Source organism: Gadus morhua, chromosome 16 (assembly GCF_902167405.1).
Source record: "Gadus morhua chromosome 16, gadMor3.0, whole genome shotgun sequence".
In the NCBI taxonomy this organism is placed as follows: domain Eukaryota; kingdom Metazoa; phylum Chordata; class Actinopteri; order Gadiformes; family Gadidae; genus Gadus; species Gadus morhua.
Genome location: NC_044063.1, coordinates 11,088,295 through 11,102,122, shown reverse-complemented (window position 1 = coordinate 11,102,122; position 13,828 = coordinate 11,088,295). Strand labels below are relative to the sequence as shown.

Here is a 13,828-nt window from a genome sequence, read left to right as displayed (position 1 = left end):
AGACATTTGCTTCATGTTTTGAATAATTTTCCTCTACAGGTACCTGTAAATGTATATAAGCCCAATCTTTTGTCAATTGAGACATCAGCCAAATGGGTTTTAAAATGTGCCTCTATTACATCAGTGCTTACATTTTAAGTTGTCATCCTTTTCACTGGAATGACACATTTCAAAAGGATGTGGCTAACATGGTGGTTATAGCCACTAAAGTTCTTCTATGCAATCATATCTGGTTTACATATGCATCCAAAACAGATCGGCCTGTCAAATATTAACTTCATAAACTTGAGTAAAAGCACACACACAGTCCAGATCCGTTCATGCCGATCAACAAGAAAACCCCAGTTCATTACAGAAAAACAAAAAGCAGTTTTATTAGAGGAGCAACAAAGACAACCTCAAATGCATACCACACACAGTACAGAACAGGACTGTACAAAGAGCACTGTACAAAATAGTAGTGTCCACCATCACAAAATACAAACATAAAGACTCCATCACTGATAAACCGTTTCCGACGGCGAACGCCACAACGAGACACATCAGCACACGGATCAGCACTCCGCCTCCACCCCGCCCGCCCGTCCACGTCGCGCGCCGTTCTGCTTGGCCGCCGCCGTCCCGCTAGGCCTTGTTGATGCAGCCCTCGCGGATGAGGAAGTCGTAGATCTTGCGCGTCTTGTTGACGTCGATCTTGATGAGCGAGCGGGCCTGGGCCAGCCGCAGGCCCCCCTGGCGCCGGCACTCGCTGAGCAGGGCCTGCTTGTACTCCAGGTAGGCCCCCGGCACCAAACGCACCACCTGGCACAGCTGGGGGGGGGGGGGGGGGCGGAGAGGGAGGCGTGTGAGCGAAGCACTCTAGGCTGGGGCAACGCGCCACTAGGGCTGCTACGATTAATCTCATTTTGATCGCAATTTCGATTTTTGGTTCATACTACACCAACCTAGTACAATGGAGTTAAAACGTTTTATTTATTTACTACTAGTTTTGTTTTATTCATTAAATGTTTCATAGAAATGGATAGAAACAGCTGCACATATTTTTGTACAACATTTTTTTAAGGGGGAAATATCAAAGTCCTCAGTTACAAAGTGTTTAGTTTAGTTTGAATTATTTTGATTTCAATATTGACCAAAATAATCGTGATTATCATTTCCATAATCGAGCAGCCATACGCGCCACTGCTGGGCCCCATTCATGGTGGAGGATGAGGACATACCTGCATGCTGATCAATTTTGAGTGTATTGTGGTTTCATTAGATGGCCTCATTTTTGTTTAATTATTAATAATGAGGATTTGATAGGCTAGTGAGTCGGTAATTTAATCTTCTCACCGGGGGTGGAAGTCTAGACTATGAAGGCCAGACAGCCGGACTGCTTTACTCTAAAGAGTTGTTAATTAATAACAGCTAATGAATAACAACAGCACAGGTCTTGCCCTCTAAATAAGTCTGGTGAACCCGGACCCCCGTACCTCCTTCTCCCTCTCGTTCAGCTTCTCGGTCCCGGGGAGGCCCGTGAGGTTCAGCGGGGGGGCGCTCCTCCTGCCCGTTGCTGTGGAAACAGGCGGGAAGCAGGCACACAACAAGGCTGTCAAACAAACCCACCCGAGACCTGGAGAGCCGCCCCCCCGGTTGTGTGGGTCTCATAACATGATAACCAGCCTGAGCACAACCTCAAGACTCAGTGAGGCCATTGTTGGGAGGGAGGGAGGGAGAGAGGGAGGGGGAGAGCGAAGGGGAGGGAGGCAGGGGAAGGAGAGGAGAAGTAGAGAGGGATGGAATGAGGAATCGAGGGAGGGAGCAAAGGGGAGGGAGGGAGGGATGGAGCGAAGGGGAGGGAGGGAGGGAGCGAAGGGGAGGGAGGGAGGGAGGGAGGGAGCGAAGGGGAGGGAGGGAGGGAGGGAGCGAAGGGGAGGGAGGGAGCGAGCAAAGGGGAGGGAGAGAGCGAACAAGCAAAGGGGAGGGAGGAGAGGGATTGAGGGGGGGGAGGAGAGGGATTGAGGGGGGGGGGGAGAGGAATTGAGGGAGGGGGGAGAGGGATTGAGGGAGAGGGGTTGATGGAGGGGGGGGAGGGAGGAGAGGGATTGATGGAGGGGGGGGAGGGAGGAGAGGGATTGATGGAGGGGGGGGAGGGAGGAGAGGGATTGATGGAGGGGGGGGGAGGGAGGAGAGGGATTGATGGAGGGGGGAGAGGGCAGAGAGGGATTGAAGGGAGGGAGAGATGAAGGAGAGGGATGAGGGAGGGAGGAAAGGGAGGTAGGATAGAAGGAGAGAGAGAAATAAATAAGAAAATATATGTCTCTGTAAATTCGAGCAATAAAAACAATTCTGATTATGCGCTCCATTTATCTTTTTTGGGCAAAAGGCAACAAGGAAGTAAGCAAGGGAGGTGGGAGGAGGAGATAAAGATATACGCTGTCTCTGAGTGTATTTATGGAGGTGCTTCTCCGAACGCATTCATCTGTCGACGCTGGGAGCGGTGCCAGGAAGACGGCACAACACGGGAGGAATAGACGGAGGATGAAGGGAGACTAGGAGGAGGAATAAAGAGAGGCTTCTTACTTGACATGGTGATGGTGGTGACAACAGGAGTGATGCCAGAGTCTCTGTGATCAAGGGACAAGTGAGTCAGTACACATCCCGACACACACAAATACACACTGTTTGGGACTTCTAGTCCAGTTTAAAGGCAGGATCTTTGGAATATTATCCAGGAGAATAGCCAAATGTACAGTACTGAAAGTAACACTATGAATACTATTTATACACACAGCCTCAATTCTGATTCAGTATCTCTGCAGCTTTTGTCTAAAAAATTGTGTGGTTTTAGTTAGTAACAAAGAATGAGGGGTCTCACATGGCGGCCTGTTTACTGAGCCACTGCTGGCAGGCTCGGCCATCTTGGATGTACTGCAGGACATCACACAGCATGGTCCGCTTCCTGCGCTCGTCCTCACGCACGCGCTTCACCCGCTCGTACACCTTGGCACCTTCCGGACACACACACACACACACACACACACACACACACACACACACACACACACACACACACACACACACACACACACACACACACACACACACACACACACACACACACACACACACACACACACACACACGGGGTCAGAGGAGGGCTCGATCCAAGGTTCTCAAATTGAAGTTTCTCGAATTACATTTCTCGCATTAACGTTTCCTCAAATTACATTCCTCAAATCAGAAATCCTTGAAGGAAAGTTCTCTAATTGTTTTTTTAACTGACGTACCATAACTGTGTTAAAATGAAAATTGAACCTGCATGTATTTGTATCATTAACGTATGTGAAAAAAGAAACTATGTTGATCTTCAAACTGCCACTATGCGTCAAATGCCAGATGCCAATTTTATCTTCAAATAGGCAGACGCTCTTGAAAAAACATAATTTTAAAGATAAAGATCTTAGATACATCCTGAAAACCGTGTAAACCCAAGAAAATGTTCAGCATGCCAAGCAAGCCAATCACTTTCATGGCTCCAGCATTTGTTCCCCATCTCTCCCAGAAACGTGCCCGTGCCCCAGCCCCCTGTTCGGTTGTCACGCCGACGGAGGGTCTTGGGCCACGGGTGACACTCACTGCAGAAGGACTGGATCCCTGCCTTCCTGTACTCCTGCAGTCTGCGTATCTCCCTCCTCAGCTCAAACTCCACTGGAAGGGAAGGCAAGGGTTAGACACAATGGATACCAGGGCTGGATTTGATCCCTGCACGCACGTACGCAAACACACGCACGCACGCGCGCACACACACACACACACACACACACACACACACACACACACAGCACCTTTGAGATCAATGCTTGCGGACATCAAAGCCAGACAAGCTGTGAGCTGTTACTAATGGTGGTGACTCAGTAACAGGGCTGTTTGTCTGCTGGTCGCTCCCTGTCATCGTGCACTAAACGAGATCAAAGCTAATTAACCTACGGGCACGCGTTTAGAGATGCACGTAGACCGGTGTGGGACAAGGCAAACGCTACGACCAAGTGCTAAGCTACCGAGATTAAACACAGATCCTTAGTCAAATCTTTATGTACTGTCTATATATACGTGCAAAGATTGAAGTTCAATATTCCTTTAAAATTAGTAGTCTTCTCTCGATGTCTTTATGTGTGTCGATGTGTATCCTGCCGATGTAAAGCATTGAGTGGCCGCTAGGCTTGGACTAAAAATGCGATGTTAAACGGTGAACACTGTTTGCATGAAGGCGATGTGTACACAACTTGGTACCACCATGAACGGCTCTCTGTGTGCGGGGCCAGCATGATGGGAGCATGACTCACAGGGCAGGCTGACTTTAATCCAAAGAAGCTGCTCAGATTAACAAATTGGGGCCACACAAAGACTTTTAGGAGCGGAGTGAATAAATGTCTTCAAACCGAAAATTATTTATACATTGCATATATATTAAAAAAACAACACCTCTCTAACCTATAATTTCTCACTGCCCTTTCCCCTTCCCCCCCCCCCCCAAGAAGCTTGTGCTTTTTGTCAGGCCATCAGTGTCAGTAAGAACTTGTTCTTAATGATCTTCCTGGTTAAATAAAGGTAAAAAAAACCAAACATTAAATACAGAATGTAATCCAATTCGTTTTTTTTACTCATGTGTATTTTGCGTCAGAGTGAAACGGTAGGTTTTTGTCTCAACGTTCGCACAGTTCTATTCTTAGTCGCGCTGTGCTGAGTGCGGGGCCCCGGGGACTCACGGGCGTGGCTCTCGATGAACTTGTCGTGCTCGGTGGGGCCGGCCACCCGGGCGAACCTCCTCATGACGTCGTAGAGCTCCTGCACCTCCTTCGGGTAGCAGCGCTCCAGCACTGGGAGGGCGAGGATGGAGGGAGAGATGGGGAGGGAGAGAGGGAGAGATGGGGAGGGAGAGAGGGAGAGAGGGAGAGATGGGGAGGGAGAGAGGGAGAGATGGGGAGGGAGAGAGAGGGAGAGATGGGGAGGGAGAAAGAGATAGAGGGAGGGAGAGGGAGCGATGGGGAGGGAGAGAGGGAGAGAGGGAGGGAGAGGGAGCGATGGGGAGGGAGAGAGGGAGAGAGGGAGGGAGAGGGAGCGATGGGGAGGGAGAGAGGGAGAGAGGGAGAGATGTGGAGGGAGAGATAAGAAGCCACTACAGACAAATTGTTTAACAAAATGGCTGTGCTACATTGAAAGGCTGTCCTCCACATGATTCTAAGCATGAATGAAAGGAATGCTGAACGACGTTTTTCAGTTAGTGTAGTCAGAGTTTTTATGGATTATTTTGTTAGTGTTTGTATGTTTTTGTTAGTGTATGAATGTTTTTGGTGGCTACCTCGCTGCATTTCTGTGTCAGCCTGGCTGATAATGGTGCTGAAACAGCCATAAGGCTTCTTCTTACACCTATAACAATTGCTCCCATTTGGCCATCCTCCACCCCCCCAACCAGCCAGGTAAGCACAACGGAGGGGGAGGGGATCCACTGTGGCCCGCATGTCAGCAGAGCCAGAATCAGAAGGTTGAATTTGTGTGGGGGGGGGGGGGGGGGGGGGGGGGGGGGCTGGAGGAGACGAGCGTGTCGTGTCTGTACTCGGGCAGGGGTTTGGCTCACCCCCCCCCTCGGCACTCCCCCCAACCATGCGTGTCGGCCCAATCAGCGTGCTGATTAGCGATAACCTTCTCCACGCCACGGCGGGCGGACATGTCAAGGACGAGGTCGCACGGGCTAAACTCCCCCAGCGGAACGCCCCTCAAACGCTCCTCAGAGACACAGTAACAACGTCCTTTAGAGACGCTGGCCCAACGATACCTAGTCTGAAAGGTTGGAGACAGACTGGCACAGACGTTATGCATGCAGTGGCAACAGGGTGAGGAGATAAAATGGCGGGAAAGCACCCCGGGTCTGTGTGCATTCCCTGGGCTCGTGTGGGACTGAGAGACCCCCCCCCCAAGACGCGAGTGCCCCGTGTCTTTAGAGGCACAGCAGAGTGGAGACAGACCCCTGCCCTGCAGCCTCCTGGCAGGGACCACCCTCAGTGAACGGGCGAGCCAGTGTCACTTCAGGGGCGCGTGACCGGCACTCACACGCAACGCACACATGCTCACACCGAGGTGCGTGCAAAATGCATGCGAGTGCACACACATGTATAACACCCAGTCTTTGACAGTCTCCATGACAACTGGCCGGTAGCTACCCTGGCTCTGCTTTTATCTTGAAAGACCAGGGAGATGAGGGAGAAATGGAGGGAGGGAGGGAGGGAGAGAGGGAGGGCTGACTGCAGGTAGATAAATAAAACATGGGGGGGGGGGGGCCTTCTGCTACGGTCAGTCTCCCCACACCTGGAGATCACAACAAGCTTATGCAAAAACTAATGAGACCCATTTATATTCCATTACCTTTTGCGGTACCCCTTTATCCAAAACAACTTGCATGAGGGCATCTTGCTCAAGGATGTGTACAGAAAGACGGTGGACACTGGGGTTCGAACCCACAACCTTTTGGGTTTTTGTGTTTGGTTAGGTGTGTGTGTGTGTGTGTGTGTGTGTGTGTGTGTGTGTGTGTGTGTGTGTGTGTGTGTGTGTGTGTGTGTGTGTGTGTGTGTGTGTGTGTGTGTGTGTGTGTGTGTCCAACATCCTGACCACCTAACCATCTTGGGTTAATCAAGGCCGGAGCCCTCTGCAATCTGCTTGCCCTCTCATACCGGAGCAGCCCCGATCCCTGGGCATGGAGAGGGAGCGATCGAATGAGCGAGCGTGGGGAAACGCCAGCTGGGGATCGGCTGAGGTTTCTAATGCCCTGAAACCTCAGGGCGGCTCGCTGCTGTCGGACCTCAAGTGTTCATTCCATCGGCGAGAGGGGGGGGGCTATTCCTAGAGAGGCAATTATGCACCGCAAAACTGCAGAACTGGCACGGGGCCCAGGCCACTGCTCTGGGCTGCGGTCGTAAACAACCTGCCCCCCCCCACACACACACACACACACACACACACACACACACACACACACACACACACACACACACACACACACACACACACACACACACACCTCGACCTCCCTAACCCCCACCCCCCCAGAAATACTGCACACTCCTTGCCCAAGAGGCCGTGGAGGTTGACGCTCTTTGTTGCATTTTATTATGTTATTGTTGTATGAGGGCATCCATAGCAACACAAAACAAACATACCGCCACGCGCGCACATACAATGCATCCGGAACAACGTGTGACGCGTTAGTGGAGTGTTGAATGTGACTAGTGTGAAGCTGGCTGAGTGACAGTGTGCAGCCCAAGAGAACTCACTCTGGAATTTCCGTAGGTTTATCAGCCCGTGGTCTCGGACGATTCTGTAATAAAAACACATTGGATTTGGTGTTATGACCCGTGAACCAAGCTCTGAAGTAAAGTAAAAGCTTTAGGGGGGAAAAGTAATCGTCTATGTTGAATGTATACATATATATATATATCATACATAATATTAGTGATCAACCGATATATCTGCCGGCCAATATAATGGGCTGATATTTGCGTTTTTTACAGGTGATCAGGTGATTTCTTTCGCCGATTATTTTTATTTTTTTATAATTCTTCCCGGCATGATTAACAGACAGTAACAATAAATGTTCCTTTTTTAAATTGAGACTTTTAACATTCGTTATCATCATTATGTTATTTTTATGATGTAAATTGAGGGAGCAAAATCAGTATCGGCTCCTAATATCAGCTCAATAAAACGGTAGCGGTCATCGGCTAAGGCTGATGAAAGAAAATTGGTATCGGCCCTAAAAAAATCCATATCGGTCGAGCCCGACATAATATATACAGGTCATGTACAGCCTCTCGCCACCGAAGTGAGGAGAAGTGAGGTGGCATTTGTGGAAATACTAAGCTGCAGTGTTTGGGATCAAATCAGGGCTGGGCGGCGGCATCTCGGCGCAGAGAGAGGAGCGAGCGAGAGAGGAGAAGGGGAGCGAGACCGAGAGGAGAAGGGGAGCCCAAATGTCAGAAGTTTAATATATTGGAGATTTTCGGGGGCGCAAATGCCGAGTGAAAGAGCACACGAAATTTATTCCAAAATGGTGTGATTAGCCGAGGCCCCTTTATGAAATATGCATGCTATTAATAGATAAAACACCTGCGATTATGAAAGGGGCTTTGATTGACGCTCCAGAAGGTAACAAATATTTAAACAGGGAGAATTATTTGGTCGAAGTTTAAATGAATGCTAATATTTGGCTCATGAATCTAAATTAATTAGTTTAAAGAAGATTACGCACCCTATTTCTACTGCCCCGCCCCTCCCCCAGCTTTATCTGGACTAAATTAAATAATTGATTGGGCCAAAGCTCAACGATTAGCATCATATAAAATTGTACATAGTAGTCAGCAAGTATTGCGTTAAGAATAGCCGCGGGCAATGTGTTTAAGTTTTAAGCGCTTACAGTGCCATCTAGGGGCAGCAAGGACTCATTGCAATACCTTATTAAATAAATCCCTGTTCCACTTACTTCTTCCTGCGCTGTCTTTCCTTTAGTCGTGAGTGATATATATCCACGACTGCAACCTTTAAAGCTAGAAAAAAAAAAAAAATTGTATTTATATATTATAAATATATTAATTTGGTTGAAATCACTCAAATCATGACAATGTTTTTGCTCACAGTGCAAGACGTCCGAGTCATCGTCCACAAAGTCAATATCTTTCAGATCCCATTCAGCGTAGTTGTCAAACTCCTACACAGGAAAAATGTTGAATCTCGCGAGTCATGCATGATAACAGAAAGTGGCGACTAACCTCAAATTGAAAACTGTAGATTCTACATTTCAAATATTTCACAAATGATCGTTTCCTCACTTAATGCATAACTTTAAATAAAATATTTCTGTAGGCCTATTACAAAATAATTATTAGTAGTAGTAGTAGTAGCAGTAGAAGTAGTAGAAGAAGCAGTAGTAGTAGTAGTAGTAGTAGTAGTAGTAGTAGTAGTATCAGTAATAGTGGCAGCAGCAGCAATAGTAGTAGCAGTAATAGTAGTTGTAGAAGCAGGAATAGTAGTATTAGTAGAAGTAGTAACAGCAGTAATAGTAGTAGCAGCAGTAATATTAAATCTGTGATCACCTCCATGAAGTCTGCCCTGGCAGGCATGTATCCCGCCATGTCCCTGGACAGAACCGAGTCAAACGTGGGCCTGGGGGGGTCCTCTGTGGCTGGGAGCAGATGGAACGCTATACATGTTTCTATACATTTCAATTCATTATTATTATTTACATTGTCAAAATGTTTTATTCAAATGCGCAACCTAGCAATGATTTGTTTTAGGGCAGTTCTAAACCCCTGGGTGTGTAAAAGAGTACGTTTGAAGGCGATGGCTCCGTCCGCGGAGCGAGACTCCTCGATCTGTCGCAGGCTGAGCAAGGTGGAGGAGAACAGGGGGTTGTTGATGAAGTTCTTCATGTAGTGGCTCTCGCACTCCTCTTTGCTTTTAGAACGCATCTGATACGCCACATCCTGCCTGTGGGATTCAAGTGGAACGGTGTTAGACTGTAGTATAATGATGTCTTGAGGGAGAGAATAAGATGAAAATAATAATAATCCTGTGTGTGCCATTTCCTTCAAAGTACCCCCATTTAAGAAAACACTGCCCTAGGGTGTCGGCTGTGTTCATTGGGCATGGAACCCAATACCGTGTAGTTGACCATCCTGACCACTAAACTATTCTCACATAATGGATCGATATTTATTGGCGGCATGGCATGTGATAAAAATATTTCAATATTTTCAATATTTTTTCAAATAAATGGAGGATCCTTTGTTGAAAGTGTCGATACTTGTGAATACCGATACAATGTCTGTATTTAGGGAGCAGTGTGAGAGGAACCACCCACCAATTGCCAAAGCCACAGTCCATCACGGCCTCCAAGAGAGACATCTCCTCCTGGGCTGTCCACCCAGGGTCCAACACAGGAAAATCTGATGTCTGCAACATGAAAACATAGAGCAAGTCAAACTGCTCCTGGTGTGTCACGTTGTGAATACGAGTGAGTGTTGTTGAGTGTGAGAATCACCTACCATGATTTCATATTTATGATCGCTCTCGTGTTTTTTATACTCAAATCCCTTGGTGAAACACTGAAACACAACAACACACATTTCTCAATTGACTTGCACTATCCCGACCGAATCGGCAGGGGACTAGACAAGAGCTTACATGTACCATTATACCAGTACCTGTAGGCATAGCAGGAAGGGCGAGGGACCGCACTCTGCACACTTTATGTAGGGCTCGGTGAGGTAAGACGAACAGCCCCTGCATGGAGGCTTGTCAAAAGGATCACCTGAGAAGCCATGGAGTAAGGTAGTCTCAGAACACAGAAAAATAACCAAACTCACTGCTGTCACTGCTTTGATGAGCTGTCTGTGAGCAGCATGGGGTGACTACACCTTGTCATGCATGTTGACATGTGTTTGGGGTTAACCAGCTAGTCAAAAGTAGCCCAACGTTACGCCTCCATTTTTTCTTTGAGCTATACGCTAAGCTAGCTGGATCTTCAGTAGTCCACCTCAAACAGCCACACACAGATAAATGAGCCTCTCTAAAATAACATGTATTTGCAGTGAGCCTTTAACCAAATCATGGTACCGTTACTTACTTCCAAAAGATGCTAAGCGATCCATGGGTAAGGTTAGAACTACAATTGCCAAGCCAGAGTCGATGTTTTCGTTTCTATCGATTTTTCCAACTTGACGTGCAGACCTAGAAAGAAGACATAACTAGACGAGGCTTCAAGCCTCGATCAATCGTGGCTGCGGTTTCTCTGTTCGCCACATGGTGTCGCACTTGCATCAAAATGCAGGAAGAAACAATGGACGTTTCTGTCTCGCTGTCCTTTTATCTATTGCGCGATGTCTTGGGAAAATACGTGACATTAATTAAGAAACGACTGAAACTGAAGATACAATCTTGTCTTCAAAACAAAAACGTCTTTCTTTACTTTCTTTACAGTGGCTTGGCCGCCACGTGTCTAAACGGTATAGGTTTCACCACTACACTATCCAGTCTATGGCCTAGTAATTAATCATATCAAATGAACACATATCAATGTATTTAATTAAGATGGCTCGATAAGGCAAAGAGGATCTGAAAGCATTTGGTTCATCACTTCATCTCTCTCCCCCCAACCCCCCCCCCCCCCCCTTCCTCATTCACTCACCCACTCTCTCGCTCTCTCACTCACTCACTCGCTCACTCGCTCACTCACTCGCTCTCTCGCTCACTCACTCGCTCACTCGCTCTCTCGCTCACTCGCTCACTCACTCACTCACTCACTCACTCACTCACTCACTCACTCACTCACTCACTCACTCACTCACTCACTCTCTCACTCTCTCACTCACTCTCTCCCTTTCTCTGTTATACAATTGCAGTCCTATCAAGCTGTCCAAGACAAGGAGACAGACTGCAACAACTCTGGCCCTGAGGCTTCCCTTCTCAGGGAATCTATAGTGACAAGTGTGCTTAGACACCCCTGCCTGTACCCCTTTCCCCTTTCCACCCCTCTGGCCTTCCTCGAGCTCCTCACAAAATCAGCTGATGAAGGGCGGTGGGATTCAGATAGGAGACTCGACATACAAGACAATAATCGGGTTAAAAGCACGTTTACATCATTGACTTAACAGCCCTCTGCCGAAACACAGGTTTGTTTAACCAACAAGTCTGACGTGTCTGGAGAGGAATCGACTGGGGATGGATTTTACATCTCAAGATGTCCGTTTTAAAGAAGTGTATATTTTGTGGCTCCTATGCATGTACAAAGTGCTGCTGAGCTCAAACAGACAGGGGTGGACGGCTCCAGGTCCGGAGAGTGGTGGTCCTGCTGCCGTGTTTTGGCTGCCGCCGTGCGTTGAGCCAGCTAATATCACTCATTGTACCCCAGGGTTGAGCTAATTAGCATCTCCAGATGGTGGGCTCCCAGTGTCGAGCACAACTTTTACTTTTACTTTCTGCGGCTGGAAGTTACTCACGATTCTAGCGAGGTGACGTGGGCAGAAGAAGAAGACATATCACAAATATGTGTTCATTTGTGCGTGAGATAGCCCACGCACTTTCAAAAGTTGAGATGTCCTGATTTCTTTTTTTCTTATTGTTATCGATGGAACAGAAAGCAGAATAACAAACAAATATCCTTAGCATGACAAGAGGTAGGATTTGGACAAGGATAATCTGATGCTAACAAAGGAAGACAGACAGACAGACAGACTGACAGACGGACGGACAGAGGTGAGTGTGATTGTCTCCTGCTACGTCTTACCGGCTGCAGCATCATGTCTGTGGACCCACAACCTGCTGTCCCGAGACCCCCACCCCCACCACCACCAGCCCTTTCTCCCCACACCTCCCCTGCCCAGAGGGGAAGGCCTTCAAGACCCAGACCCCTCACCCGCAGCCCCGGCACCAGCCTGTAGGCCCTCTTTAGGGCCCAAAGTATGCCTGCCCGAGTGCATCAAAGAATGGAGAGCCACAGGGTTTCCCTGTATAGACGTGTGCCAAATTAGATGCACAGGCCGAAATAATGCACGCCCCCCCCTCCCCCTCCCACCCTATTCTATTTGTTAAGAACCCCGCCCTTCCTTAAACACACAAAAATACACACACACACACACACACACACACACACACACACACACACACACACACACACACACACACACACACACACACACACACACACACACACACACACACACACACACACACACACACAGACCCCCCCCAACCTCCTCCCTTTAACTGAGCTCTTGCCAGCTGCTGCAATCTCAATATGAGGCCCGAGAAGAAAGGAAGGCATCTGCCACGCGCCTCGCATGCTGAAAAGAAAATCTGCTCCACCTCATGGAGATCACATGACACCCTATCAAAAGGCACTGGGGTGAAGAAATGAACAGTTAAGTTAGTGGACCGTCGTCTGTGTGCGGCGCCGCGCCAATGAGTGGATTTACCTGTAGTCAACTTGGTGGACCTGAATCAAATTGGCCTCGGTTTAATGTGACCACTCAGGCTTTTGTTTGACTAAAGGGATTGATTATAGTCAACACAAAACCAAACCTTCTCGTCTTTCTTTAATTTGCCATGGATGACAAGACAGGCGGTATAATGGTATAATGAGTCTTGAAAGGCTCCTCTAATAGCACTACATCACCCAGCATGCCACTGGATCTGATTAACACACAGCTGCTATGTGTTTTGGTGTTTTTATACTACCTTTGATATGGCTTTATGTACACATCTTACACACATTGGCGTTAAATTTACCTGCTGGTCAAGATCATCATTAATATAGCTACTTTTTGTGTTGCTGTGTGTTGGGGAGTATTTCTAGAAACCTTGGTTGTACAGAGATGATTTTTCATTTGGATTAAAGATAGCGTTTAGTCTTGATGGGCGTAAACGGTCAAGAAATGTAATTTTTTATCCTTGCTCTTCCAGAGTGGAGGGATTCCCGGCTGACCACAGACCCTCCCAATCAGTATCAGTAAGTTTCAGAAATCAGAGACTTGTGGTGCTGCAGTGAAAATAAATAAAATATACGAAAATCCAACAGAGTGCTGAGAGATGAGCTGGCTTATGTCTTTAAGACGTGAAACAGTGTCTGTGGGTGCAGTCATTTATTCTCTGGTGCAGAAGACTCAAAGCATTGCTATTGCTAGCCTCTCTACATTCTGAGGAGTAATTAAACGGTGTATTTTAAGCAGAGGTTTACACCAAAACTAGCCCTTAACAGCCCAGATGACCAGATACACACACCGAGTGGTGTTGACCGGAC

General features: G+C 47.8%; 1 protein-coding gene across 1 annotated transcript; it reads right to left on the bottom strand.

Annotated features, from left to right (window-relative positions):
• Window positions 1–349: 349 nt before the first annotated feature.
• On the bottom strand, window positions 350–10,789 carry tada2a (transcriptional adaptor 2A). Its single transcript, XM_030381934.1, has 15 exons — window positions 10,658–10,789; window positions 10,236–10,342; window positions 10,077–10,136; window positions 9,893–9,984; window positions 9,362–9,519; window positions 9,126–9,214; window positions 8,668–8,740; window positions 8,516–8,579; window positions 7,311–7,354; window positions 4,752–4,862; window positions 3,622–3,693; window positions 2,861–2,993; window positions 2,566–2,609; window positions 1,476–1,555; window positions 350–810 (listed from the first exon to the last, which is right to left on the bottom strand). The coding sequence occupies exons 1-15, from the start codon at window positions 10,680–10,682 to the stop codon at window positions 625–627; spliced, it is 1,338 nt and encodes a 445-aa protein (XP_030237794.1). The 5' UTR covers window positions 10,683–10,789; the 3' UTR covers window positions 350–624.
• Between the last annotated feature and the right edge of the window lie 3,039 nt (window positions 10,790–13,828).

What these genes read in the sequence shown, in the direction of transcription:
- tada2a (XM_030381934.1), bottom strand. Translation starts at nt 10,682, where the DNA reads ATGGATCGCTTAGCATCTTTTGGAA. An exon ending in CCAGGGCAGACTTCATGGAG is followed by an intron (nt 8,741 to 9,125) that starts GTGATCACAGAT and finishes TTTCCTGTGTAG; the next exon opens with GAGTTTGACAACTACGCTGA. An exon ending in AAACCTACGGAAATTCCAGA is followed by an intron (nt 4,863 to 7,310) that starts GTGAGTTCTCTT and finishes TCGCCCTCCCAG; the next exon opens with TGCTGGAGCGCTGCTACCCG.